At 42.1% G+C, this 26,623-nt stretch overlaps 2 protein-coding genes across 4 annotated transcripts in view; one reads left to right on the plus strand and one right to left on the minus strand.

The window, feature by feature from the left end:
* LOC119647112 (potassium voltage-gated channel subfamily KQT member 2) overlaps positions 1-26,623 on the plus strand; it is a 1,176,525-nt gene that overhangs the window by 213,833 nt on the left and 936,069 nt on the right. The window lies entirely within an intron of this gene.
* Positions 818-25,713, minus strand: LOC119647113 (folate transporter 1-like). The gene is made up of 7 exons (XM_038047898.1): positions 25,377-25,713; positions 25,229-25,319; positions 15,483-15,696; positions 2,350-2,804; positions 1,651-2,298; positions 1,220-1,512; positions 818-1,158 (listed from the first exon to the last, which is right to left on the minus strand). The coding sequence occupies exons 1-7, from the start codon at positions 25,616-25,618 to the stop codon at positions 888-890; spliced, it is 2,214 nt and encodes a 737-aa protein (XP_037903826.1). The 5' UTR covers positions 25,619-25,713; the 3' UTR covers positions 818-887.

Below are 26,623 nucleotides of genomic sequence, written 5' to 3' on the forward strand. Positions count from 1 at the left end.
CCCCCGGTGAGGGCGTCCTAAAGGCACATCCTTCGAGAAATCTTCCATCTGGCTTTCCAGGAAAACCCCGTCTCTTCAGAGGGGAAATATGGCCGAAAGGCTTATATATTCCTAATGGCACGTGCAGTAGACACAAAGTCCTGCTCGTCTTAAACATTTTGTTCGAAAAATGTTATACCTGTTGACATAAAATCGCGATTACTGTTAGTGGGAGGCGGGGAAAAGATCCCATGCATGTACATTTAATTTAAAAGAAAAATCATACCAAAGGGTATGATAAGAGACGGCAGGTCCTCATAAAGTAGTGAAGTGTGCCAGGAGGAGGAGGAGGAGGAGGAGAACTTGGGGAAAGGACCGGGTATCTGAAACATTGATTGCACGCCTGGTTGTCGCACTATTAATGATGATAATGAAATTCGTTTGGACTACTATTATGTTAGAATCACAGAACTTTGGAGCGATATAAGTTTCATATAGCGAATACTGGGAATTTTGGAAGTGACTGAAAACTATTTCCTTCATGTAAGTGTACTGCAGAACCATCAAAGAATGTTAGTACTTCATTAACGCACATAGTCCAACTTCCTAAATGTGCACATATCAAGAGCTACAAATGAGCAAATGGAATCCGCCTTCCTTGTACTAGGAATAATTTAAATAACCTTGGATAGTCACCGAAAAGTTATTACCGCAAGTATGAATGAAACCAAAGTAGGATTCGCCAAAGTACATCTATTGTTAATAAATAAAATACAAACAAGAACAAATGCATCATTGAAAATGCAATAATGCAATAATTCATGTAAAATATCTTTACTTTCCTACGTAAAATTCTGGCGAAAAGATTTGTTATAAAGTTTATCTGTAAAAGTGAAAATAAGCCTTGCCTAAGCCCTTCGATTAGTCTGAGTTATTTTGATATTTTTTAACTTCTCATCGATCCACGGTATTTTTATAATGCCAGACATCCCATAGATCCCAGATATCAATCCAAAATAACCGGCAAAGAAGGAAAACTGGCCACGGATTTCCAAGTGAAGCACCTTTCCAGATATCACGATGATGGTTACTACCGTATGGACTACTAGAGCTGCGAACATGTTGAAACCAAAGATCAACCCATATGTTCGATCCATTAGGGCTTTGGCAACAACGGCACTGGAATACCAGAATATCGAAGTTAGTTATTTCTGAGGAGGAGAAACTACACTTAGCTTACCTAGCATATGTAACCAGGAAACTATACAAAGCCCCGAACAATATGTACATCGCATATGAGGTCCAGATATTAGTAGCAACTGCCATTCCAAGGACGAAGGTGCTTTCAATCAGAGCACCTACTGATAAGATCCAGACTTCGGATTCATTGGGAAATGGATGCTTCCTTAGAAATTCCACTGAAAGTGTTGCACCGCACGAGACTATTGCTATCATAGCTTCCGCCGCACCGTTATAAACTTGCTTCTGATCCGGATCGATTGTCCGCCACATAATTTTGATGTTATGATGAATCTGCGGAAATATAGAAGATACCAGCTATATGAATAAGTTCAACGAAAATTTAATAAGCTGAAGCAAAAAATTTGATAAAGTTGTCCTTTCCAGGTTGGGGACTGGTAAAGTTTGAAGAAATAGTGAAGGATAACTCACCAACATGAATCCACAGGATGCGAGCGCCCACCAGAGGCTCCACTTAAAGATAAATCTATCTTTGTAAGACCTTAAGAAAAACATAGCCATCTTTTTCACCGGTTTAAAAAGACGAAAAACTGGAAGGTTTTCTTTGGCACCGATAGCGGTTCCAACTTTATCTTGTATCTTATCAGTTATTTTGCCTTTTATATCATCCCTTAGTTCTACCCCCTGATTTTTCGTCCGATCAGTTGTCGAATTTGAACTCTGGCTTTTAATACTCCGTTTGGAATGCTCTTCACCTTCGGATTCATTTCTCAATTGCTCAGCACTTCTGTCACTTTCCTCCCCACTTCCTTCTGTTGCTTTGTCAGTTTTGTTTTCGTTGTCTTCAGTTTGGTGTTCTACCGGCTCACTTCCTTCTTTAAGTTTATCCTCCGGGTTTTGAGATTCATTACGGACTTCAAATCTTGATGTTCTGCTTCTGTCGCTCATCTTCCAACCTGCTCCTGCTTCCACGTCTATGAGCTGAGACACCTGATTACTACGTGCACTGTCATCTTGAACTGCTTCATATTTTAACTTATTATCAGCGCGGACATTCATTTCCGCTAGCAGTTTTTTTACATCTAAGGCGTCAACTATTTTCCTTTTTATGTAGTCGACCTGAAAGCGATGTCTCATTACTTACAGCTGGTGTAGATTCAAGGAACTTACACTGAGTCCTGCCCTTGCCTCTGGTTTTCGGGTTTGTGTTTTCACTGTGCGTTGTTGAACATTTGAACCTTCCTTGCGAGATTTCATCTTTCTTAGTCTATCAACCATTGCATCGCTGGTTTCCTCGTCATAAGTGTCGGTTTCAGTATACCCACTGTCAGTTTCCTCGTCAATGTCAACCTCCGTATAATCACTACTGTCCTCAGTTTGCCTTGGAGATTCTGCTTCCCATGGTTCTCTGGTAGTTTCGGTTGCAGCATCAACTGCCGCTTCAATTGCAGTCTGAACGGCAGCTTCTACAGCAATCTTAGCAGCTTTTTCCACTGTTTGAACGGCAGCATCAGCAACGGCCCCAGCAGCATCTGCTACAGCTGCACCGGAGATGACTTTATCGTAGTACAAGGGACGGGTCACTCGTGGGAGGATAACGGCAACAAACAGGGATGCGACTTGGGCTGAAATAAGTATTAGGTACCATTATGATGCAGTGATTATTTATTACTTAGAATTGGGAAGTAGACAGTGTTCGCGTTCGAGAGGGACATCCTGATAATGTCTGTGAGGCATTAGTTACATAAAGCTATATAGATAGTTACATAAAGCTATGTAGATAACGCCAGTAGATGCGGATCAGTCCATTAGGTCGGAAGAGAGTCTAAAGAGAATGCATATATCTAGAAAGAGTAGAGATGGTTAAAAAAACTTACACTGGGAAAATACTTGCAGTCGCAATGGCGAGAGGAGAACCAGATTACAGAGTAATACTTCAAATTGCTTCTAATGAGAGAGTTGTGACCTGTTAAGGATGTTTAGAGTTAGAAACAGGAGACATGCGCGATACAAAGTCCAATATTCTGTCAACAGCTTTTCGTGGAATGTTATGCAATGGTTTTGGATGTAGATTAAATAGCATAAATAGTATTTCCCGAAAAAGTGGGGAAAAAAGAGTAGAATAATATGGCCAATCAGTCATACTTCTGCAAGTCCCCCCGTTTTTCGAAACGATAAACTTTGCCGTATGTTTCTTTGGTTCTAACAGGAGCAGTTTTGTGTGTTTAGCAGCATTAGGGCTCTGACACCTACCATTGTGGGAAGCTTGTTCCCAGTTTCTGATAACCTATCATACTAACAAACCAGTTGCTGGTTTCGATCCTGCTTTTGCTAAAGTATCCATGATTTAATTTCCCTGTAAACTACAATGACCGGAAACAGAGTTCAATCGGTATATACATTCCTGAACGATTTTTGAAGTAATCAAACGCCTTCACAATGTCCTCAATGCAGCTTGACTATCGCTATAGATTGCGATGCGCCTGCTCTTCAACCGTTCACCAATCAGCTAGGTTGCCGCCCTAGGGATCGCATACACTTCAGCCTGAAGTGCATATTGCCCGAAGGAAAAACCCCACTTCTCCTTTCAATTCAAAAGGCAGAATCCTGAAACAGGACCATGGTCTATTTTTGAGACATCGGTGTAGAAGACGTCAGTATATCCTGATATGCATTCTTCTGATTAGTCCCAGTTTCTCTTCGTTTCAAGGTAAATTCTACGAAACATATGTACGGGAATCCGAGAACTGGTTCCGAAAACTGGATTTAGTTCTCCTAATAACTTTTACAATGCGCTGTGCCCGCGTGATTTTATTTGGATTTACAGAAAACTCATGCCTAAAGCACCAACTGTCCATCGGATCAGCGGCACGATGTATATTTCTGCACACTGTTCCGAAACCAACAGCTACCACAGCCACGTCAATAGCAGTCCTGACCTTAGTATAGCATAGATCCAGTTTCTTAAAATATCACACACACTTTGTTTCATGGCTTCAATATCCACGAACACCCCCATCGAGTACTGACCTTTCAGGGTTGCATCCTCTATATTTGAATCCAAAGAATGAAGAGCAGACTCACTGGACTTTCCACGCTAGTAAGCATGTTGATTTTCATTTAGTGACTGCGGCCTTAATTGCTTCCCACGAATGTTTCGCAATAATAGTCGCTTCAAACCTTTCAGCAAGAATGATATCAACTTTTATCCGTCTTTTGTTTTTTGGGTTTAAATAATCATCCTTTCGAAGCTTCGGTATGAAGACTACCTTACTCTTCTGCATGAGCATGAGCACGTAGCCCAAAGCAAGACATGCTGGAAAATATTTCCTGGCAGTCGCTTTAAGTGCTACCTTCCATTAGTATCACTGAATAGATATCCTCCATGCCAGTTGCTTTGAAGTGTTCAAAGGACAGCAATGCAGCTCCCGCTTTTGCATTTGTAACAACCGCTCTGGCAGTGTTCCTTGCAACATTTTGGTGTTGGATGGTTTGCAGGAACCGTTAGACAAAGAGGGAAATCTGATTTCCGACAGAATGGACATATTGAAGTGATGAGTTGAGTGTTTTGATGAACTACTGAACAACCAGAACATCGGCGAGTTGCAGGTTCTGCTAACTGAAGACGACGGACAAATACTGTCACCACAAGGATAAGAGAAACAGTGCGTGTAATTCATCGGCTTAAAAATAATGAGTCGCCGGGGCCGATGGGATTACAGCCGAATTGGTCAAATATGAAAGCTACCAACTACACCAAGCGATTCATCAACTGATACTCAACGTATGGGGCAGCGAATCAATGCCTGACGACTGGCACGGAGGCATTATTTGTCTCATATATAAAAAGGGAGATATCACGCAGTCTAGCCATTATAGAGGTATCACGTTGCTGAGTCCCATCTATAAGATATTCTCCGCTATCTTGCTAGCCCGGATAGCCCCATACGCTAAGAACATCATTGGTCCATACCACTCTAGGCAAATCAGCAACACATCAAATTTTCTCTGTACGGCAAGCGATGGAAAAACTGTTGGAATATGGACATCAGTTGCACCATCTTTTGATGGACTTTAAAACCGCCTGCGACAGCATAGCCAGAGTAAACCTGTACACGGTCTTGAAAGAATTCACTATCCTAATGAAATTAATAAGACTGATTAGGCTAACCCTGGCTAATGTGCGAGGCCAGATAAAAGCAGCACGATCACTCTCGACACTATTCAACATCATCAACGGTCTAAGCCAAAGGCGTGCCCTTTTTCATAGACCATGCCGATGTAAATGCGAATGGCACCATCCTCTTCGAGTCCACCCAACTACTCGCCTATGCTGACGATATTGACATCATGGGTAGAACAACTCGAGAAGTACAGTCTACTTTCATTTAGGTCCAGCAGGCGGCGTGAGATCTTGGGCTGCACATTAATGAAGGCAAGGGGAAGTACACGGTAGCAACGTCACGCCAAAACCGAAAGAACGAGCAACATCGAATCGCACTGGTCAAACGAAAACCATAAAGATAGGAGACTACAACTTTGAGACCCTTGAAAATTTTTCCTATCTAGGACGAAAATCACAACCGATAACAGCTATGACGATGAAATCCGAGCACGGTTGTTAGTTGTCAACAGGATCTATTTCAGCTTACAAAAACTGTCAAAGCTCTTACTGTATAAAACTATGATCTTGCTAGTCCTTATGTATTCCTCGGAAATCTGGGTTCTTAGCAAAAACAACTGCAAACCCTTGGTCGCGTTCGAGAGAAGAATCCTCCGAAGAATGTTTGGCCCCCTACATGAGAATGGACGATTCCGTAGCCTACATAACGACGAAATCTTTGAGCGATACCACGACCGCTTGGTTGTGGATAAAATCCGAGTCAACAGGTTGCAGTGGGCGGGTCACTTAATCCGTAGGGATGAAGATGATTTAGCCCGGAAAGTCTACAAGGCCAATATCTATGGTAGAAAAAGATGACGAGCCAGACCTGCCTGAGATGGGGTGATGGCGTAGGTCAGGACGCCAGACAGTTTTTAGGGATATCGAATTGCTGGACCTCCACGCATACCAGATACCGGTTATTGCAGTGTTGATGATGATGATGAAAGCTTGCGGTTAACCTTTATTCGACTCTCTGCAGAAGCATTTTTTCGACGGAATGATTCTCGTATTGTCCCACAAAGACATAAAGTCCCTTCCCTCCTACTGTCATCATCTGTAGCTGCAGATGAGTCCACAGTGGGTAAGGTTTGCTTTCTCCCATGGTCCTGGCGTATTCGAATAGCTTTATCGATAAGTGCTTGGCCTTGCCTTCTTTGACCGCTGCATAGCCTGTGTTCTTTTTGACGACAGTAATTGGAGGACCTTGTTTTATTTGGAAATTTAGCATTGTTTTGATCCCTGTGTGTGGTCTATACAAAAATCTTTATCGTTTCTTCGTCTTGAAAATTAAAATCATGATCGCACGTGCCCTCAAATTGTCTTTTTTCGGAACAATTGACAAGACATGATGAGAGATGTATTTTCTATTTTTGCTGGGTTTTTACCCTCCTACCTGTTTATCACTGTAGTTTTTTCACCCTCTGCCCTACTGATCTTGAAATTCATTTCTTTCTTCCGGGATTTATGATGGTTTTTTCAGCAGCTTGGTTTCGTTTTTAATATTAACAACTTTTTCTCGAGACACTTTACCCCCTTTCGAGCATGTGGAGGTAAATTACGTGTCAATGAAAGTACATACCATTGCATCCACCCTGAAAGAGTGAACAGGATTCACATATTCAGTTAACTGCATCCTACCACTTTTGCATTACATATTACGTGGGCATTTACAACTGGCTGGTTTCTTGGAAAATATCATGATATGCATGCAGCCCTCTTAATGTGCAAATGTCTTTTTGAAAGAGTGACCCAATAAATCGCCTCCAGTTTACTCTTTAATCCCTGTCCCTTCTTTTCTTTTTCAAAAGTTTTTAGTATTTCAATTTACCCGCTTCAGTAAAGCCTTGTCACATTATGATGGAATTTTATAGCATTATTACAGCTTGCGACACTTTATTTCCCCAATTACTTCAGTTGTGATTTTTACAGCACCCTCCGAAGCCATTGAAATTACAAAGACCGTCCCATTTAAAATGGAGCAATTTTGGTTTTCAGGAATATAAAACATCGCGATTGTAAGGACTGACCTATATTTTTTTAAAGAATGATACAGGCTTGGGGGAAGGATAGCATAAGAACATGGGTTTCCAGCTGCAGTCCTTTCTTATTTCCTTCTTAAGTTATTCGTTTCTTTATAACTCGTCTTTAGTGCATGCTTGCAAAGCAAGCGGTGGTGCCCATCCTTCCTGTGTTCTTGTCCTTTGTACCCCTCTAAATTCACTCAAAGCTGAGAAAACTTTCCTCGAAGTAGTCGTGGTTGCTCCTGGCTGCCATTTCGTTGTCCAGAGTTTTTCCATGGATACCAGAAAAATAGTACATGGGACCGTAATAAGGCAACAAGCAAGATAATTTAGTTGATAATAAGGATCTTAGGAAATCCTAACAGAACTGAAAACAAAACTTTCCTAGTATCTGCTCTTGAAAAATTTACACAAACAAGGGACAGTACACTATACTCGTATTTGAGGAGAAAGTTTTCTTAAGATTCTTCCCTATTCAGAGTACATTCATTTCTCTGAAAAGTTTCCTTTTGAGACAAGGGACGGAGACAATTTAAGTTAACTTGAATTTTATATGGAAGTCACATAAAATTGGAAACAATGTTTCCTTTACTAATTTCTACGGAAATAAGGATTTCATCCCCATTTTTTCCCATCAACCTGGTGTCCGTTGCAAACATTTTGCTATTATTTATGAACGATTTAATTTTGAGACTTGAGAAAGTGTACCAATTCTACGAGCAGGAAAGCACCAAGGAAATAACGAATTTCAAAGTGGTAATTATAAACTTTATAGCGTGATTTAGAAAATTTCTCCTTGAATTTAATACACACTTTTCCTGCATATTAGCTATGTGGAAATATTAGGTTCCGCTTTCTTTATGAACAAATCCACGAGTCATTCTGCAGTGGATGTGATTTTATATCATTTCTTCAAGGAAATAAATAGATAAAAAATGCAGTTGCTCCTTATGGGATTAGGATGAACACCTAAGATATGCAACAACTGAGTTGGCTTTCTCCGAATTATAAGGAATTTCCAGTTTTTCTCTACCAAAAACCAGAGATTTCAGACTACACCTAACAATGCATTCTTAGAAGGAAGGGTGGCCAAAAAATCATCTCAATTATGTCCCATGGTGGGTCGAACGCAAAAACTGTAACTCGCCTGAAGTGCCCAGTTGACATGCACTTGCTCCCTCCTGCGTTAGCCAGGCTCGGAAATTTGAAAGAGGAGTCCTTTGGAGACTACAGTCCCTCTAACGGGATTGAACAATATTTCACGCACGAGGAGCGTTAAAACTCATGTCCCGAGTAACGCGATGAAGAGGGAAGATCCATGACGGAGCATATTCTCAATTTATGTTTCTCTTGCCTGAGATCCTTAACAGGGACAGCATTTGGAGTTTCCATTCCTCCTGCATCTTTATGCCATAAAAATGGAGATGCCGTGGTCACCACTGGAATGCAAATCTACTGGGCGACATACAATTACCGCATCTGCACTTCGTCGTTTGCATGTTTTTTTCTCCCGCTTCAATTTTTGTGTGACATTTTACTCCACGTGGACCATATGCGATCAAATTGTGGCTAGCCACTGAAAACCCCCGAAAAGACATGATGCATACAAACAGTATTGACTGGTTTGCTGCGGACTTTCATCCAATAAAAGCAGGTTGTCAGTACACAATGATCGTCATCGAACCGAGAAAGAGAAACCCCATTTTTTTAAAATCTATTATCATCCTCTCGTGTCCTCTTTAACCTGTCCCTAGAAAAAGTGATCCGTGATGCTGAGGTAAATGCAAGAGGTACGATCCTCTTTAAGTCCACCCAACTACATGCCTATGCTGACAATATCGACATCGTGGGCAGGTCACTTAATCCGTATGGATGAGGATGATCCAGCCCGGAAAGTTCATAAGGGCAATATCTATAGTAGAAAAAGAAGACGAGGCAGACCCTGCCTAAGCTGGAGCGATGGCGTAGGCCAGGACGCTAGACAGCTGTTAGGGATATCGAATTGGTGGACCTCGGCACAAAACCGGGATGTCTGGAGTTCCGTATTAAGGCGGGCCTAGACCGGATACCGGTTGCTGCGCCGTTGATGATGATGATGATTATCATCCTCATCGAGTGATGGAGGAGTCTCCACCGGAACAAAGAAATAAGGTTTTGTTTTAGAAAAAAACCTTAAAAAGCCTCCGCGGTACTTTCTGCGAGTTAGCCGCCACGCATACTCTATGCAGCAGAACTTACGATGCAATTGCCCAAGGCATGCCAAAAAATAGACTTGCTTGATTATATGGCCATGCAATTAATATGGAAACAAGTCGGGAAACCGGAAGCTAGACGCTTCAGGTATGAAAGGTTTTGTGTATTTCTTTTATAAAGAGATTTGGGTGTGCATTTGTCCCATTAGCATGTAGCTCGTAAAATATGCATTATTATGTGAAAATAGCCACTTTCAAGTGATATTGACATTCATAGTCTCGAATTTGCAGAGAAGCGAGAGTTTTGACCTAGTATTACTTTGTTAGTAATAGTGCGATTTTTACCAAATTTGGCAGGATTATGCTCTATACTGTAGCCTATATTGTTGCAAAATTTTGTGATTCTAGGGTGAACTTAAGGGGGGTTTTCCTGTCAATTACTAAAAATTATAGTAATGTACTATTATTAACTTTATTTGAACAGGTATCGGTATGGAGGGTATTTCGGAGCCTAGGCACCATATAGTGACAGCCCCCTGATTTTTTTTCAGATTTTTCGGTTGGGTAGTTTCTGAGAATGGGTTCGTTAAAGAAATGACCACTTTCAACCCCCCGCACCCCCCACCTTTTCAACAAATGTCAAAACTAAGACTGGCTTCGAAAAGTACTAATCGAGACCTTTAATTTGATACCCCACATGACTATATTTGATGAAAAAAAAATTTACACCCTCCTTTTGCATGTATGGGGACCCCCCCTTAAATTCGTCGTAAAAGGATGTAACTCACTGTATGCGTGAGAGTTCACAGTTCCCACCTTTCTGCCAAATTTGGTGCTAATCGCTACAACCGTCTCCGAGAAAAATGCGTGTGACGGACAGACAGACAGACAGACAGACAGACAGACAGACAGACAGACAGACGGACAGACAGACAGACAGTAAACCGATTTTAATAAGGTTTTGTTTTACAAACAAAACCTTAAAAACAGCAAAAAACGTTATTGATCTTTTTTTAGTTTTGGAAAATTAATGATCAGGTGGGGGGGGGGCGCGAATTGCATACAAACGAATGTATCTTTTCGTCAACACGACGCGCAACAAAGCCATACTAAAAGGTAGCTGGGTTTCTGAGACCCCCTTAAAGAAAGATAGCTAAAGACCAAAATTGCTGGGGTTACTTTAAATGTGGGACAACTTCACAGGCCCTATCGACGGCTTTGAGCAAATCCCGAGCAGAATATATCATACCATACGGTAATGCTGTTTTATACTACCTAGCAGCAAACAGCAATGAATATCAAGTTGAGCCAATAGATGTTATGATTTTTATCCAGTGTTAACCATTTTGTGTTACCTATGCAAGGCACGATATGTAACTCAACTGTTATTATGCAAAATATGGAAAGATTACTTTCGAAATAGCCAATTCTTTGAAATCACGTCATTGGAATGGAAACGACGTAAGCATGAACTACGAATCAATACCAGGACTAAACTCTGCAGGTTAGGCAACTACTCCAAATATTAGCTCCAATCGTCAATGACTGGATGAATTCTCTGTAGCCACAATCTGCAGTCTGCCGGTATTCAGCATTTTCCACCGATAATTGAAGGGCGTTGTCAACATTCTCCAACTGAAATTCATTACACTAGGAGGCTTCAACACGAAGCACACGTACTGGGGTTCCAAGGTTACTTCCCCTAAAGGAAACCAATTAATTGCCGAAATAAAGCCTGTAGGGATAATATCTATGATGAATAAAGAAGATGTGTCAGATTTTACCTCAAATGGAGCGATGATGTCAGGCGGAAAACATTGGGCCCAAACACCAAATCAGGATGTTGTATTTTTAAGTGAGACCTAAAGCAGACTCCGATTGCTATGGTATTAGTGATGAGTTAATTGTAATATCGACATTATCTCTGCCAGTAAACCGACTGATTGACCATATAATCGTGAAAACGGACCAGATTTAATAGATTTTGGAATCAAATCGACCAAAAAACGAGGAAAGTACAAAAGCCCTATAAGACCGATCCACGACCCTGAAGAAAGGTTTCAACTTGACTTCACATCACCACAAGTTTGCGCTTCCCCTTCTTACCCCCTCCCATTTATTGTATCTTATGTCTGCTTACGTCCCCTGTGCTGGCCCTTCCCACCAGTATGAAGAATCGTTGGACAGTTTGTCGGAACTCCTTACTGTCAAATCCCTTTTCTTCCCCGTCTTCCCTCTCTCCATACTCAATTAACCTAATCAACCTAACCTTCCTATTCCTTCTGAAACCTCTTCCATTGTTTCCTGCTACTTCTTTTATGAAAATGTATTTCACTCTGAATTTTAACACGCCCATCCATATGTGCCAAAATTGACACTTACAACCCCCCCAGTTAATTTGAAGAGCGCGAAAACTGCGCGTAATTGTGTTAATGAAACTTCCGAAAAGCCAACTTTGACGAGCTTAACTAGACAGAGGCTTAGCGTCAATTAACTAACTAAGGAGGTACACGATTTTTATACTGATTTCGCCAAAGCGTTTGATAACGCTGACTATAACTTTCTCCTCTCTCTACTCAACTTGAGGCTCTCAACCATCTCTTGGCTTTCCAAGGTTCTATACTTGCCCCCCTACTATTCCTGTTTTTTTATCAATGACCTCCCTTCCATCCTCACCTATCCGTGTTTGCTGTACGTGGACGCCTTTAAGTTATTTGCCTCTGTTTGGTCTCCGCCACTTTGGTTTGTTGGTGCTGGGTTAAAAAGTTGATATCGAACGCCATTGGATGGGCTATTCACTTATACATAACGTCCTTTCTCTGCTTTCTTGGCGAACAACACCTTCTACTACTGACCTTCTTACAAAGTCTTGGTGTAATCTTTGATGAAGAACTGCGTTTTAGTTCCCACTTCATTGACATCATCAATCGAGCTTCCAAAATATGTCGTTTTATCCTACATTCCTCTGCCGACATTACCTCAAATCAGTTTTCCTTCCACTTTTCAACTTCTTTGTCAGAAACATCCTTGAATATTGCGTGTAGTCTGCCCCTCCCCCCCCCCTCATTTAGGGCCCTGACTACCGCGCTCTAGAATTTGTACAACGTAATTTCACTCGGACCCTTTTTTGCAAGCTATCCGTCACGACCCGCACCCTAAATCTCTCTTCCCTTTTGAAACTCTGTAATTGACTGATAGACCTCCCTGCCGAACCCCATATTAATATTAATGTTTGGGTCCTCTGGCTCTGTCTACTTCTTTAGTTTTAAGCATACGTTACGCCTTTTATTTGCTCATTTCTCTGAGGACAATATGTAACTATGAATTTGCTTTATGTGTATTGTCTTTAATTAAATAAATAAACATTGAACAACGCGACATGAACAGTCTACCTTCATCCAGATTGAGTGATCGACGATTGGCGCGACATCTTGGGTTGCACATTAATGAAAGCAAGACGAAGTACATTTTGCTAGCGTCAGCACTAAAAAACAAAGAAACAACAACATCAAATCACACTGATCAGAAGGAAACAATAAAGATGGGAGAAAACAACCTTCAAGACCGTTGATAATTTCTCTATTTAGGGTCGAAAATCACAGCCGATAAAAGCTACAACGGTAAAATTCGCGCACAGTTGATGGCAGCCAACAGAGTTCACTTCAGCTTTAAAGCTCGAAACGTTTTCACCATAGGCGTGGCAGACCCTACTTTAGATGGAACGATGGTGTAGACCAGGACGCCAAATAGGTTTTATCGATGTCGAATTGGTGGATCACGGCGGAAAACCGGGATGCTTGGAGTTCTTTACTAAGTTAGGCCTAGATTTTATACTAGTTGGTGGTGATCTGTGCTTTGTTGTCAATACGAACTCATAAGGCAATGTCAAAGTTTCAATAAACTAGATGCGTGGGTTAAAATGACCTTAAATGACGTGCCCATCGCTCTTACCAAAAATAATCTGGCAAAAGCATGGTGAACATCACTCTTTCATAGAGTTATCTGAATGGTTAATGAAATGGCAACATTGGCTAGACGTCGACAATGCCTTCAATTCAACCAACTAGGGTTGGATTAGGGGCTCTTTGGTGAAACAGGGTGTCCTGTCTCTTTGGGTCACTTATTTCAAAGCTACATCTCAGTTGCATGACGAGCTGAACGAAGAGTCCAAAGAATGCATTACAATAATAAACGTTCCTCAAGGTTTCGTATTGGAATCACTGTTCTGAAACATTTTGATGTAGTGCTTGGCCCTTGTGTTCCAAAGTGCTGTTATTTACGGCAAAAACCATGGTTAAACTACTGGAACTTTTCTAGATTTTTCAGTTCTATAGTCAGTCTGAACAATAGGCATTAGAATTGATGGGCAAAAAAGCTAAGGTAATACGGGTTGGTGATGACAATGTCGCTTCAATGTTGATCAATAGTTTCAATGGCCAGTTGGAATGTGAGCAAGAGACGGCAGCCGAGGCTAGTTCATCTCTTGGAAGGGTAATGTTTAATGGGGATGAGTGAGAGAGAGAGAGGAGAGAATAGCCAAATGCTGCTTATCGCAGGGTGGATGAAAAACCCTGCTTTATGCATTGCACTTTAGGTAGGGTCATGGAAACCAGGATACCGCCTTACTAGACAATGAAAGCCAATCATTTTTGAAGCCATTGAGCGGTAGTTAGTCGTTGGGAAGATTAAATTACTTAAAAAACCATAAAACTAGTTTTCTTGACAGCTTCCTCAATTTTGGTTGGGAAAACATAAAGAAGTGAACTATTGTTTGTATTCAAGTTTGCCCTTTCATCCGAAAGATGATATAAGATAAATAGCGAATAAACCTAAGACAAGTCATGCTGTATTAACCGCAAGTTTGAAACTTAAATTATATGATATCTAAATTCGGGACTATATTCGATCCAGAAGTTCTGGCTTCAGATCCTCCGTTCTACCTTATATATACTGTACATATCAGATACAAAAACGTCCATCAGGAACTTTTTATTGACATCGTCTTCACGTTTTCATAATATTTTCACTAGTAGCTATCCTTGATCTTTACTCTTGTATGTCCTGTGAGTTTCAGGTTACAGGAGGTCAGTCCGCAGTAGTTTTGGAAATGTGAAGATAATACCTGATTACTGTATAGCTTCTAAGACTCGTCCCTTGGCAGGCCGGTTTCTCCTAACACAACACTCCATGATAGGATGTTTCAATCGAATATATGGAATCTATATATTTTGCAGGTTTTGTGTAGAACAAAACCTTAATAAAATCGGTTTAACGTCTGCCTGTCTGTTCGTCTGTCTTTTTGTCTGCCTTTCACACGCAGTTTTCTCGGAATCGGTTATAGCTATTGACACTAAATTTGGTGGAAAGATGGGAACTGTGAATGCTCACGCATTCAATGAGTGACATTATTCTACGTTAAGTTTCGGTTAGTACTTTCCAAAGCCGGTCTTAATTTTGACATTTGCGGGGGTCTAATGTGATAATTTGTCCACGGACCCATTCTCAGAAACTACCCAACCCAAAAATCTGAAAAAATCAACAAACAGTACCTCGGCTCCGAAATTCCCTCCACACCGATATCTGTTCAAATCAAATTAATAATAGTGTATTATTATAATTTTTAGCAATTGACAGCAAAACCCTCATTCATCCTGGAATCACTAAATGTACGCTATAAGATATAAGAATACGATCCTACCAAGTTTGGTGGAAATCGCGCTATTACAACAGTTTTAGTATCCAAACAAGACAAAGCTGTGTGTGATAATCGAATGTAAATCTGATATAGTTTTGCAAAATCTGTAGCCTCTTTGTTGCAGATAAGTAACTATCATTTCGTTAAGTCATCATTATAGTAGATAAATAAAATAAAAAACTTCATGCTCGTTTTATGCAAATAACAAAGAAGTTAGCAAATATACATACCTGCCAATGTTACATAGTTCAAACCCCGTACGGTCCAAGCGTTCGTTGAAATTAAAATTTGTCCTATGGAGTGTGCCAGGAATTGAGATGACAATTCCGCTGCTCTAGTGTAAATTGATACATTAAAGAAATGCTCTTTTTCGACCTTAGCATAGATGTACGTATAATAAGCAATTTCAGCCGATAAGTAAGTTCCATGCAAAATTTGGATAATCTGAAAGGGGAAAAAATATCGGCTAAATATAGATAGATTTGGAATGTAATATACCAGAACCGCCTAGCGTGCTAGTTGAAAAGAATGAATCCAATGTTGCTTTTCATAAAAAAAATGGCTTATCAGGGAAACTGGTGTGGGGTCATTTTGTTGACAGAGGCTCTAAAGTGAATCGAAACTTCCCACAAAATAAACTGCAATTAGTAGTGCCGCAAGCTTTGTTTGGAATGCCGCGTCACATGAAGGCTTTGTAATGAGCGTTGAAATATAATATCATCTGAATTAACTATGATCAACCGCTAGGGCAGAAGTATCCCAAAATCCCAAAGAAGAATGATGAAGTTGGCTGTGCAGCTCCCCGAGCACCTAAGTACAGCTTTATTTTTAGTATCCTTTCAACCTTTTTTAAAAATGCATTTCGGCGGGAACATTCAACAGCTGCAGGCGTTTGGCTACGTCTTCCTTGATGAAGTTCAATTAAAAACCTGAATCAAGGATTGCCCGGTAGTTGAAAGAGTTGCTATGCTTATCACTAACAGTGATAACTGCGGTGGAAAGGAGGACTCTCCCACGGTGGGAGTGGTTTATATTTGTCGATAGTGCACCGTTCGATTGATATACACTAACTGTAGTTGCAACCTGATCCCAAGAGTTAGTGTTGTTTGACGATGTTTCGGCTTTTTGCATTTTGTGTTCGATGGCTATTTTGCTAAGTGGAGGAGCGTGTTGGGTTTCGAGTCACACTTTGAGAAATTCTGTTGTTTGCAATTCTTAATTGTATGTAGAAGGATTTAAGGTGAAAGAATCTGGTTTACCTACTTTTGGGATAAAAGCAAATTTTGCTCGCCTCTATGTCCTTGCTATATATTCCAGAACAAACTGCCCCTTCCGCTTGCAGGACGCCACTTAGAAGGACCTTTAGAGCAATTCTTAGAAAGTAAGTGATAATCGAACGAACGCCTAGGACTGACTTAGGCGTTTTCTTCTCTGGTACGACGAGACTCTGGGAGACGAGAGAGTTAAGAAGTAGGTGCACATTTTCCTCCCTTTCCTTTGTTGCGAAGACCGGATAATTTGTAATGATAAGATGCCCTAAGGGCTTAAGTATTTAACATTACTTATATTTATTATAATATTTAAGTTAACATTTATTATTAAATTAGTTATACATGTTATTTGACCTAATCTTAGTCGGCGGACTCAACTTCCGTTTTCCTATTTTTAATTCAAAGGACTTCAGTATTTATTCATATATTCGAACTTAATATTACAAATCAGAGACATTTACGAAAAACATAATTACTTCATTAGATTAATTTTTTGTGTGTCTACTACGTTTTAGACAACAACTCATGGCACACTTTTCTGCGATCTTCCACTCCCGTGGCGTGCTACGCAAAGTGGATAGATCCGCGCCATCTATTCGCTCGCACTCGCAACATTCGAAATAAATTTCGAATGCTGCGAATCCTGCCGCGCCACATCACTCCGCCCCCAGATGAAACCTAGAGGTTTCGGCGACTGATCCCCGAACTTCGTTCGCCGTTAATCCACAAAGCGGACACGACGTTGCTTCGGGGCGCACGCGGGTTTCAGCCTGGACAAAGAGACCGCCTTTTTGTGACCACCGATCTCGAGCTGGAAGAAATGTTCTCCCCGCTCGAGAACGCGGTACGGGCCCTCATATGGAGGCTGCAGCGGCTTCCGGACGGCATCCGTCCTGATCAGCACGTGCGTGCAAGTGTCCAGCTCCTTGGGCGAACTGGCAGGTATGGACGAGTGTCGAGTGGGTGGTGGCGCCTTGATGCGTCGGAGATTGTCCCTCAGCAGACGCACCAACCCCGACTCCGTGAGACCCGATCTCTTGTCGAAGACCGGATCGCTTGGGAGTCTTGGGTTCCCCCCGTAAACCAGCTCCGCGGGGCTGGCAGCAAATTCCTCTCGGCGGGTTGTACGAAGGCCGAGTAGGACGAGAGGCAAGACTTGCGTCCAGGACGGGTCGTCGCGTGCCATAATGGCGGCGTTCAGCGTCCGGTGCCAACGTTCCAGCATCCCATTGGATTGTGGGTGGTATGCCGTAGTCCGCTGGCGTTTAAAACCAAGGAGTTTGCCTAACTCGGAGAAAAGGGTGGACTCAAATTGCATTCCCTGGTCAGTGATGACCACTGCAGGGACGCCAAAGCGAGGTATCCACTCTCGACAGAGGGCTTCAGCACATGATTGCGCCGTAATGTCTTTCAGAGGTATTGCCTCAGGCCACCGCGTGAACCTGTCGATGATTGTGAGGCAATACTTATAACCGTGCGAGTCTCGCAAAGGCCCTATTATGTCAAGGTGTACGTACGCCCAACCTTGGCGGCCGTTCAACCACCGTCGGATGAGGTGGGTGAATTGAGGCGCGAGATTGCTGCTTTAACAGCCAGTATGGCCGAGATGCGGGCGACGTTGGACGCTCAGCGTTCGGGCGCCAGATCGCGAGCACACTCACGGTCTGCCACCCGAAAAGGGCGATCAGGTAGCAGGTCGTCAAGACAGTCCACGGACCAAGGGATTTGCTGGTACCACCGCAGATTCGGGGATAAAGCGACAAGATGTACGCTACCGTGTAGATTCTCTCCTACCGCAAAAAACTAGGTCCGCGGGGGGTCTTGGCGGCGGCCACCCAGAACGCAGCGCCACGTCGCCTAACTATTTTCGACCCCCTCAGCGGGCGCAGCTACCTCATCGATACTGGTGCGGAGGTTTCGGTTCTTCCCGTACCTCGGCAACATCAACTTTTCCCTCAACCGCTCAAACTTGCGGCAGCAAATTCCTCCCGCATAAACACGTACGGGTATAGGCAAGTGGACGTGAGTCTTAGCTTGCGTAGGACGTTTTCGTGGCGTTTCATCCTGGCGGATGTCAGCTTCCCCATACTAGGCGCAGACTTCCTGTGTCACTATGGATTGCTGGTGGACTTGCAAAACAAGTCTCTTATAGATTCCACGACCAACCTTAATTCGTCGGGACATATGGTATCTCACCCAGGCAATAATCTTTCCGTTCTTTTAGAAGACATTACCGACTCTCGTGTTCGGGCACTTCTCCAAAAGTTCAGCCAGATTACTACCAACTGTGGTCTCTCCAAACCAGTGAAGCACAATGTGCAGCACCACATTATCACTACTGGTTCCCCGATCTTCTCGAAGGTGCGTCCTCTACCATCTCAGAAACTGGCAATTGCACGGAAAGAGTTTGAACAACTCGTTCAACAGGGTATCTGCAGGCCCTCAAACAGCTGTTGGTCTTCCCCACTGCATATGGTCCCTAAGCCAAACGGCGAATGGCGCCCATGTGGGGATTACAGAAGGCTAAATGCACAGACTGTTCCTGACCGATATGCAATTCCACTCATCCACGACTTTGCGCATCACCTCGCGAATTGCCGCATCTTTTCGACCTTGGACTTAACCAAGGCTTATCACCAAATCCCAGTAGCTCCTGAAGACATTCCAAAGACGGCAATATGCACACCCTTTGGACTCTTCGAGTTCACCCGGATGACTTTCGGATTGTGCAATGCGGCGCAAACCTTTCAAAGGTTCATTCACTCAGTCCTGCGAAACCTCGAATTCTGTTTCGTATATTTGGATGATGTTTTGGTCGCTTCTTCCACTGAGTCTGAGCACTTAGCCCATCTCGAGTGCATTTTTCAACGTCTCCTTGAGGCCGGTTTAGTCCTAAACGTTGAGAAATGCAAATTCCTTCAACAACAGGTGAGATTCCTCGGCCATTTCATTTCCCCTGAAGGAATACAGCCCGACCCAGACAAGGTGCAAGCGATAACAAGCTTCCCGCGTCCAAAGACAGTGAGGGAGTTGAGGAGGTTCTTGGGCATGCTAAACTTCTACCGTCGTTTCCTGCCCAAGGCCGCCCATCTCCAGTCCATTTTGAACGCGTACTTGTCTGGCCCCAAAACTAAGGACACACGAGAGATCGTGTGGTCTGAAGAGGCTATCTGCGCGTTTGACAAATCCCGTCAACAACTGGCCGACGCTACACTCTTGGCATTTCCTCTGCAAGATGATTTCGAATGCTGCGAATCCTGCCGCGCCACAGGGCTATTCTAAGTGGTCGAAGGCACCCAGAGGAGAGAGTTTGCCCAGAAACCTAAAAAGATGGGGAAATCGACAGTAAAGGTCCGCCTGCAAGTTTGGAGCTCAATCGAAGTGGTCCGTTGACACGTAATTTCACGCCTCTGTGCTAGCCTGGTTCGGGAATGTGGCTTGGTTCTTCGATCACGCACTGAATTCTGAAACCCAAAGAGGATTCGCGCGAACCTACCGAAATAACATCACGTGAGGTAAGCTGGAATGAGCGCACGTACGTTGAGTATTCCTCTTGGTAAGAAGAGTTCTGCGGAGATCTTTTCAACCTCATGCCAGAAATATCTACATTTCCCATTCGTATGATATAGTTTTAGGGACTCAGCTGAATATCACCGAATGATACACGAAAGTTAGCGCGCACTATCTATTTCAGGCAAACATTGTGCACCCTGACAATTTTGAACTACGAACTTAATACTCGCTAACGAGCCATCAATTATTTTGAAGGATGTAAGCTATTCCAAAGTGCTACCCAGAAGCCCTACGACCACTTCTTTCAAAAATCCAAAACGATCTCTTGCAAGCACTCAACTTCAAAAAATCTCCATCTAGCTGATCTACTGTCCTGATCAGCCGGTCCTGGTTTCATTCATTTCTCATTACAATGACCCTGGCCTTAGACTTATAAATCCGCACCGGCTTACTCAGAAACACAAGAACGGTTAGAACATGCACTCAACCAAACAGTGAAGTCATTAGTATACCAAATTAATTGCATACTTCTTATTGTCCACGATATACCCAAGGACCTTCAACTGGGACTACTACAGTGTTATTCTTGGAAATTGTTTCCCAAATATTGTAGATCCGATGCAAGTGCTATTGGTAAGTCTGGACCCTCATACTTTTTCTTGGCAATGTAAATGTCTGCGACTCGCTTTTTGTCCTAAGCATTAGAAGATCGAGATCGTCAAGCTTCTTCCCCTGAATAAACAATAGTTCTACGTCTTTGCCTTTTACCCACTTATTACTTATGGATCTAAGTAGAGTTTCCCTAAAATCTAAAGATATATTACGGAATCTATAACTGTTGCAACATTTCTTGCTTTTAACTGCCCCCAGCATCAGGTCATCCATCCCGACTGCTAGCAGTTTCGCTTCGCCCTTTTTTTTTGCCTCTGCGGATTATAAATAGCTAAGCAGGCGAACTCTCATTTTGGAATACTCTGAGGTTTAGCAGCTCTTCTGTCGCATTTTTTGCGGCTTTGTGGATGAGGACTGTTACTATGTGTACCCTAGATAATCTATTATATGGCAAGTTGGAAAATCGAAGGCTAAACGCTTCAGATATGAAAGGTATTGCGTTGAGGTGGTTTCTGGGAACGGGACTTTGAAGAAGCTGACCCTTTGCGGACCTCTGCACTACTCCCCTTTACAACGACTGTTAAAACTAATATCAGTCCTGCAAAGTACTAATCGAGACCTTTTGTTTGACGCCCCCATCCGACTATACCCAGTGAAAAAAGAATGAACAACCCCTCTTGCACGTACAGGGACCCCCCCTTAAACTCATCGTGATATGTTACTCACTGCATGCAATGGGAAGGGGGGGGGATGAAGTACCCATTTCGGAGATAATAAGTGTGACAAACAGGCAGACCAATGGATAGAGAGTCAGACAAACAGGACTCCGAAACCGTTCAACCGATCGCCATGAAAATTGAATATACATGTATTTTTAAACGGAGATGATTCTTATGCTATCCAAGTTGCTGTAAATTGCGCTTCAGATGATAAACTTCTATACCGTCTACCCGATTGCTATGAAAATTGGTTTATATATCTATTTTTTCCACGGCAAATATCTTGGTCCCATCGACGTTAATGCGGCTCAGTACTAGACGGTGCTCTGACAAGTAAGCTATTACACCGATTGTCATGAAAATTGGTAAAGGTTATATTTTCGATCCTGTCCTTGATGGAGGGTGATAAATTTAAGCAGAGGGAGAGGGGAAGTTTCCTTAACTCATGGTGGTTATCCGAGTTAAAAAGTTATGGCCCTTCAAAATTGGTTTTTCTTAAGTCGTCATGGTAAGGTTTTAGTTTTCATTACTACTGCTTTATGAAGAAAGGGGGAGTGGTATGCAACAGGAAGAAAAAGCCTCCGTCTTTCACTCTATTAAAAAATTGCCCTACCTTCCCTTAAAAAGTGATGACGCTTCAAATGGGGGAATTGTAATATCATCGTAGTATAGTTTGACTTGTTCGCATCACCCTCGGAGAGGGAGAGAGTCTGGGCAGAACGAAGAATATTGTCCCCCCTTTCTAAAATTGTTGATGAATTGTCGCGGTCATCAACTTATCATCACATTAATATACTTCTTATTGTAAGGGCGACCATCCCTCCGTGCCCCTTCAATTCCCCTCACCTCTTTGGGTGTGGGAGGTGGTCGAGGGGCTTTCTCTGGATGGCTGCATGATTGCCCTGCCAATAAGCTTATTAATAGAACGAAAATATCCCGTCTTCCACAGGCACAGAGTTTTTAACGGGGATGGAAAAGAGGGACTTTCTAATTTTTTCTTCCTTCGCCTCCTCCTCTTCCAGTGGCGGAGTTGGCAAATCAAACTTTACCATGATGATACTGAAATATTCCCCTTTGAAATGCCTTTAGTTTATAATGAGAGGGTGAGACTACCGCTACAATTTTTTAATCGTCACGAGTTTTTATCGGGTCTGTAGAGGAGACATATCCTATTCCTCATCACCACCCCATCCAGTGATGGGGCTGAAATTCTGAAAATTATTGCAAATTCCAATCAAAAATTGAACATTGGAAAATCAGCCGGACATGCACGGAAACTGTCAACCAGGAGACTTACTGAAATATCTGAAGAACAGGGCTCGGCACTGGAAACTGAACTTATAAGAGACTTTTTTTCAGAAGCTGCTGAAATATGCGAAAAGCGATATGCGAGTGTGAGCTTCCATTTGAAGAGGAGCCGAAATAACTCAGAAACATGGTGTACGAATACAAATTTTCGAGCGTCTAATTTCGGAACGGCTGTAGTTCCCGAAGAGCACACAACAACTGCAAAATGCGCCGGAATGTCTTCATTGACATAATGCCTCCTTACCAGTAAGAAATGCCTGGTAAGTGTTATTGGCGAGGTCAGTTAGCTACCATTGACTTAGACGTCAGAGTCACTTCTAACTAATTTTGCTGCACGCTTGGACGCTCTTGATTGGCAGCGCCACTTTCTACTTTCAAAGTACAAAGGCAAGTGTATCGTCAGATTGTTTCACTTCTTCCACTGCCTGAAGAAGTTTTGCAGTTTTTGCAAATATACACAGGCAGAACAAGGTCTGCCGAGTTCAGATAGTTTACCACACATGACGACAGTTTCAACACCCACGAATGTGCTAATTTCGAAACTATGGTCAGGCGTTATTTTACCAAATCCTAAGCAGAATTAGTTTTAGTCGATAGGATATGTAGTCGGCCATGAGGTAGGCATTGCAACCTTTCTTCTCGATGATACAGTTTTCAGTTATACTATGACCCTCACGAATGACTATTAGCTGTAGACAGTACTTGGGCAAAATTGCTGCATAATATCCAGATTCCCTGATCTTACCAGGCAGAAGTCTTGGAAAGGTGAGGTGCATCATTTAATTGACATTGTTATTCTGAAGGAGCGAGCCTACCCGAAGCTCCTGCCTTCTTGGGGTCTTGCTGAATACTGCTGCACTTCTTTCAGTGGCTCTTTTGGCGAAGGCTTAGATCCTGAGTCCTCTGAAGGACTTCAAATAGCCAAACAGTATTTGGCTCAAAAGTTAACGAAACCCCTTTTCCGTCGCTCTATAACTCCCTGGTTTCTGCTGCCTTTGGCACTGTTGCTTTGTTATCAATATTATGAAGGCATGGCTCCGCCTGGTATACCATTTTATACGCCGTGTTATATCCTCCTAATTATACGGATCTAGAGTGGCATCGTGTTTAGCCGACCAAGATCTATAGACTCTATTTAAATAAAGTCTGAGAAAAGCTGCAGCAAATTATCCCTGGATTGAGAGAGGTATATTTCGGCTTTCAAATTTGCAGTCATAGCGTTCTTTTGGGGTAGGGGCACGCCATGCAGAATATGGCTCATCGTAACGCTCCGATGGCTCTGGTAGATGAGACCATGACTGACCGAAAGCGACATTTCCTTAAGTTTACCCTGCTAGATATCATGGAGGTAAACGCAATAAGAAATTGCTCTTGGAGAGTCTATCCTTGATTTGAAAACATATACTTCTCTTAGGGTCATTTGCGGTTATCCAAAGATTGTTTTTTTTTATTTGCTAACTCATCTTCATTGCCGACTTTTCTCGAATACCAAAAAGTTAATTTTCTTGTTTTGATCATTATTCACAGATGACAATAAAAATCCCAATGGCGGGGTCATATTATAAACCCAAGTTCATTAGAATCCCAACCTAATTTAATAAGGTTCATAATAATTTGAACTTTGAATCATTAGGAAAAATCCTAATTAGTTTACTTGGAAAATATTCTGAATAAGATGAGGGCTAACAGTAGTACCTACTTTGGTGGGATTCGCACTAATTACAACTAATTAGCATGTCTCACCCTAATAATTTCCAATTGTGCTGTCATTTTTTAAACTTCAAATTGAATTTTCCTAATTACCGCCAACAATTAGGATTAAAAATTGGTTGAGACAGAAGGACGATCTACTGTGGGCGTTCTCATCTTCTTGAAGATACTAAGCCACTTTTGAGTACCACGCTCTATAATACAAACTCGAAAATGGCCCACCGTTTATGGATATGACTTCAAATTACATACCATAGTATGCAACCTTATGACGTCACTATGAACTGCAGCAAAACCCAATTCGTTTCAGTTCCCTAATTGGCAAGGATCCACTGAGGTAAAACTGTGAAAATCCCTTTGCATATTTATTAAACGAATCCTGTTTCAATCCTAAAACGCCACTATTGGACCTGAATGTTTTTCATTTCAATTTTGTCCCGTTTCATATATAATTTACTGAGATTTTATTAGTTTTCCCGGTGAAAACATACCAAATGTTGTTAGCAATTTCATGCGCCATAGATAAAATTGGGAGAGGAATTATATTTTCATGAAAGTCCTAGTTTAGATTGGCAAAATACGCGACAATAAATCCAATTTTTCATTGGTTACTGCAACTTGATATAAACAATTTCAAATTTGAATGTTCATTCTTGCGTCTGTTGTGAGTTTGGCAAACACGATTCACAATGCAAATATCATCAAAGTTTTATTATTAATTCAAGGATATTGTTGTAGTGAAAATATTTGCATGTGGACATTTCTAATCGAGTTAAATATTTAAACGGATAAATTTTAAATGCCTTCCCGCTTTGACAGAAATTTGAAATGACCTGTACCTACCATTAACATTATATATAAATCACCGGCCCATAAGTATAAGCACCAAACAGCACCACCAAGTAAAGCACCTGTTATGATGATTGGATTGTATCTGAAAACGAAACAACAATCGAATCAGTAGTTCTTCAACTGTAAAGATCCTTCTAACTTGACTGCATCCGTTATGAAGCTGAAAATAAAAGTTGCAACCATTCGGCTGACCGTTTGCGCTGGATACACATATTGATTGGTGACGTTGAGATCCTTGTTCCAATCTGGTCCAACAAAGAATTCAACGTCAAACCTATCAGATGGTCGTAATTCACGGAAGAAACCGTAGATACACAGCAGCAAACAAAGCTGGGCCCATTTTTCCATCCGATTAAAAAATCCCACAAAAGAATCTATCATTAAAAACCAATACAAAACTAACACCCATTTTAAAATTTTGACATGGCGAATTATTATAGAGGATTTGAATTTTTGGGAATGACATTTCCGTTTAAAATGACTTTTGTGTAAAAAGATGTTTCCCAGATTCAATACGGACGGCAAAATGATCGAAATAGTAGGCGTTAACACTCCCACACAGATCAAAATATTTCATTTGTAAGGTTTTGTTTGTAAAACAAAACCTTATTAAAATCGGTTTAATGTCTATCTGTCTGTCTGTCCGTCTGTCTGTTTTTTTTTTTTTGAGGAGGTGGAAATCTTCAAAAGACACTGGCCTGGACACGCCAACGTGTGGGATTCTTACCCACTAAAACCACCCCCGACTCCCTCCAAGCCCCGTAGAACCACCGCACGGTATTACATCACAGGGCGGAGTCAGCTCATTTTAGCTTCGTCCCCTTTTGTCTCTACGCGGCGTACGTAACCGCGCTTTTCTGATCTCCTGATCTCACAGTTTGCTCTGCATAGATACGACCATGGAGTTGATCGCATCCCAATCTCCCTGACATGTTAGCATTCTTCGCACCAGATTCTCTGGCACAAGCACCTCTCCTAGAGTCTCCTCAAGGTTCTTCCTTTCCTCCACAAACCTTAGACAGTGGAAGAATACATGCTCTGGGTCCTCTGGGACGCCATCGCAGTTTTGACAGTCGGGTGAGGTATCCGGTTTAAACCTGAACAGGTACTGGCGATATCATCCATGCCCCGTGAGAAACTGAGTAAGACTATAATTAATCTCACCGTGCCGTCTCTCCAACCACTCCTTGATGGCAGGATTGAGCCTGTGTATCCACCGACCCTTTTCCGAGCGTTCCCAACGCTCTTGCCATCTATTTAGCGATCTCTCCCTTTCGGCGTTCTTCGTTCGGAATAAAGGAGAGATAGACTTCGCATTATATATATTCGTCATCTCATTTGCCAAGATGTCAATGGGCATAATTCCAGAAATGACGAATGCTGCAT

The sequence above is a fragment of the Hermetia illucens genome, chromosome 1 (assembly GCF_905115235.1).
Source record: "Hermetia illucens chromosome 1, iHerIll2.2.curated.20191125, whole genome shotgun sequence".
Taxonomy (NCBI): domain Eukaryota; kingdom Metazoa; phylum Arthropoda; class Insecta; order Diptera; family Stratiomyidae; genus Hermetia; species Hermetia illucens.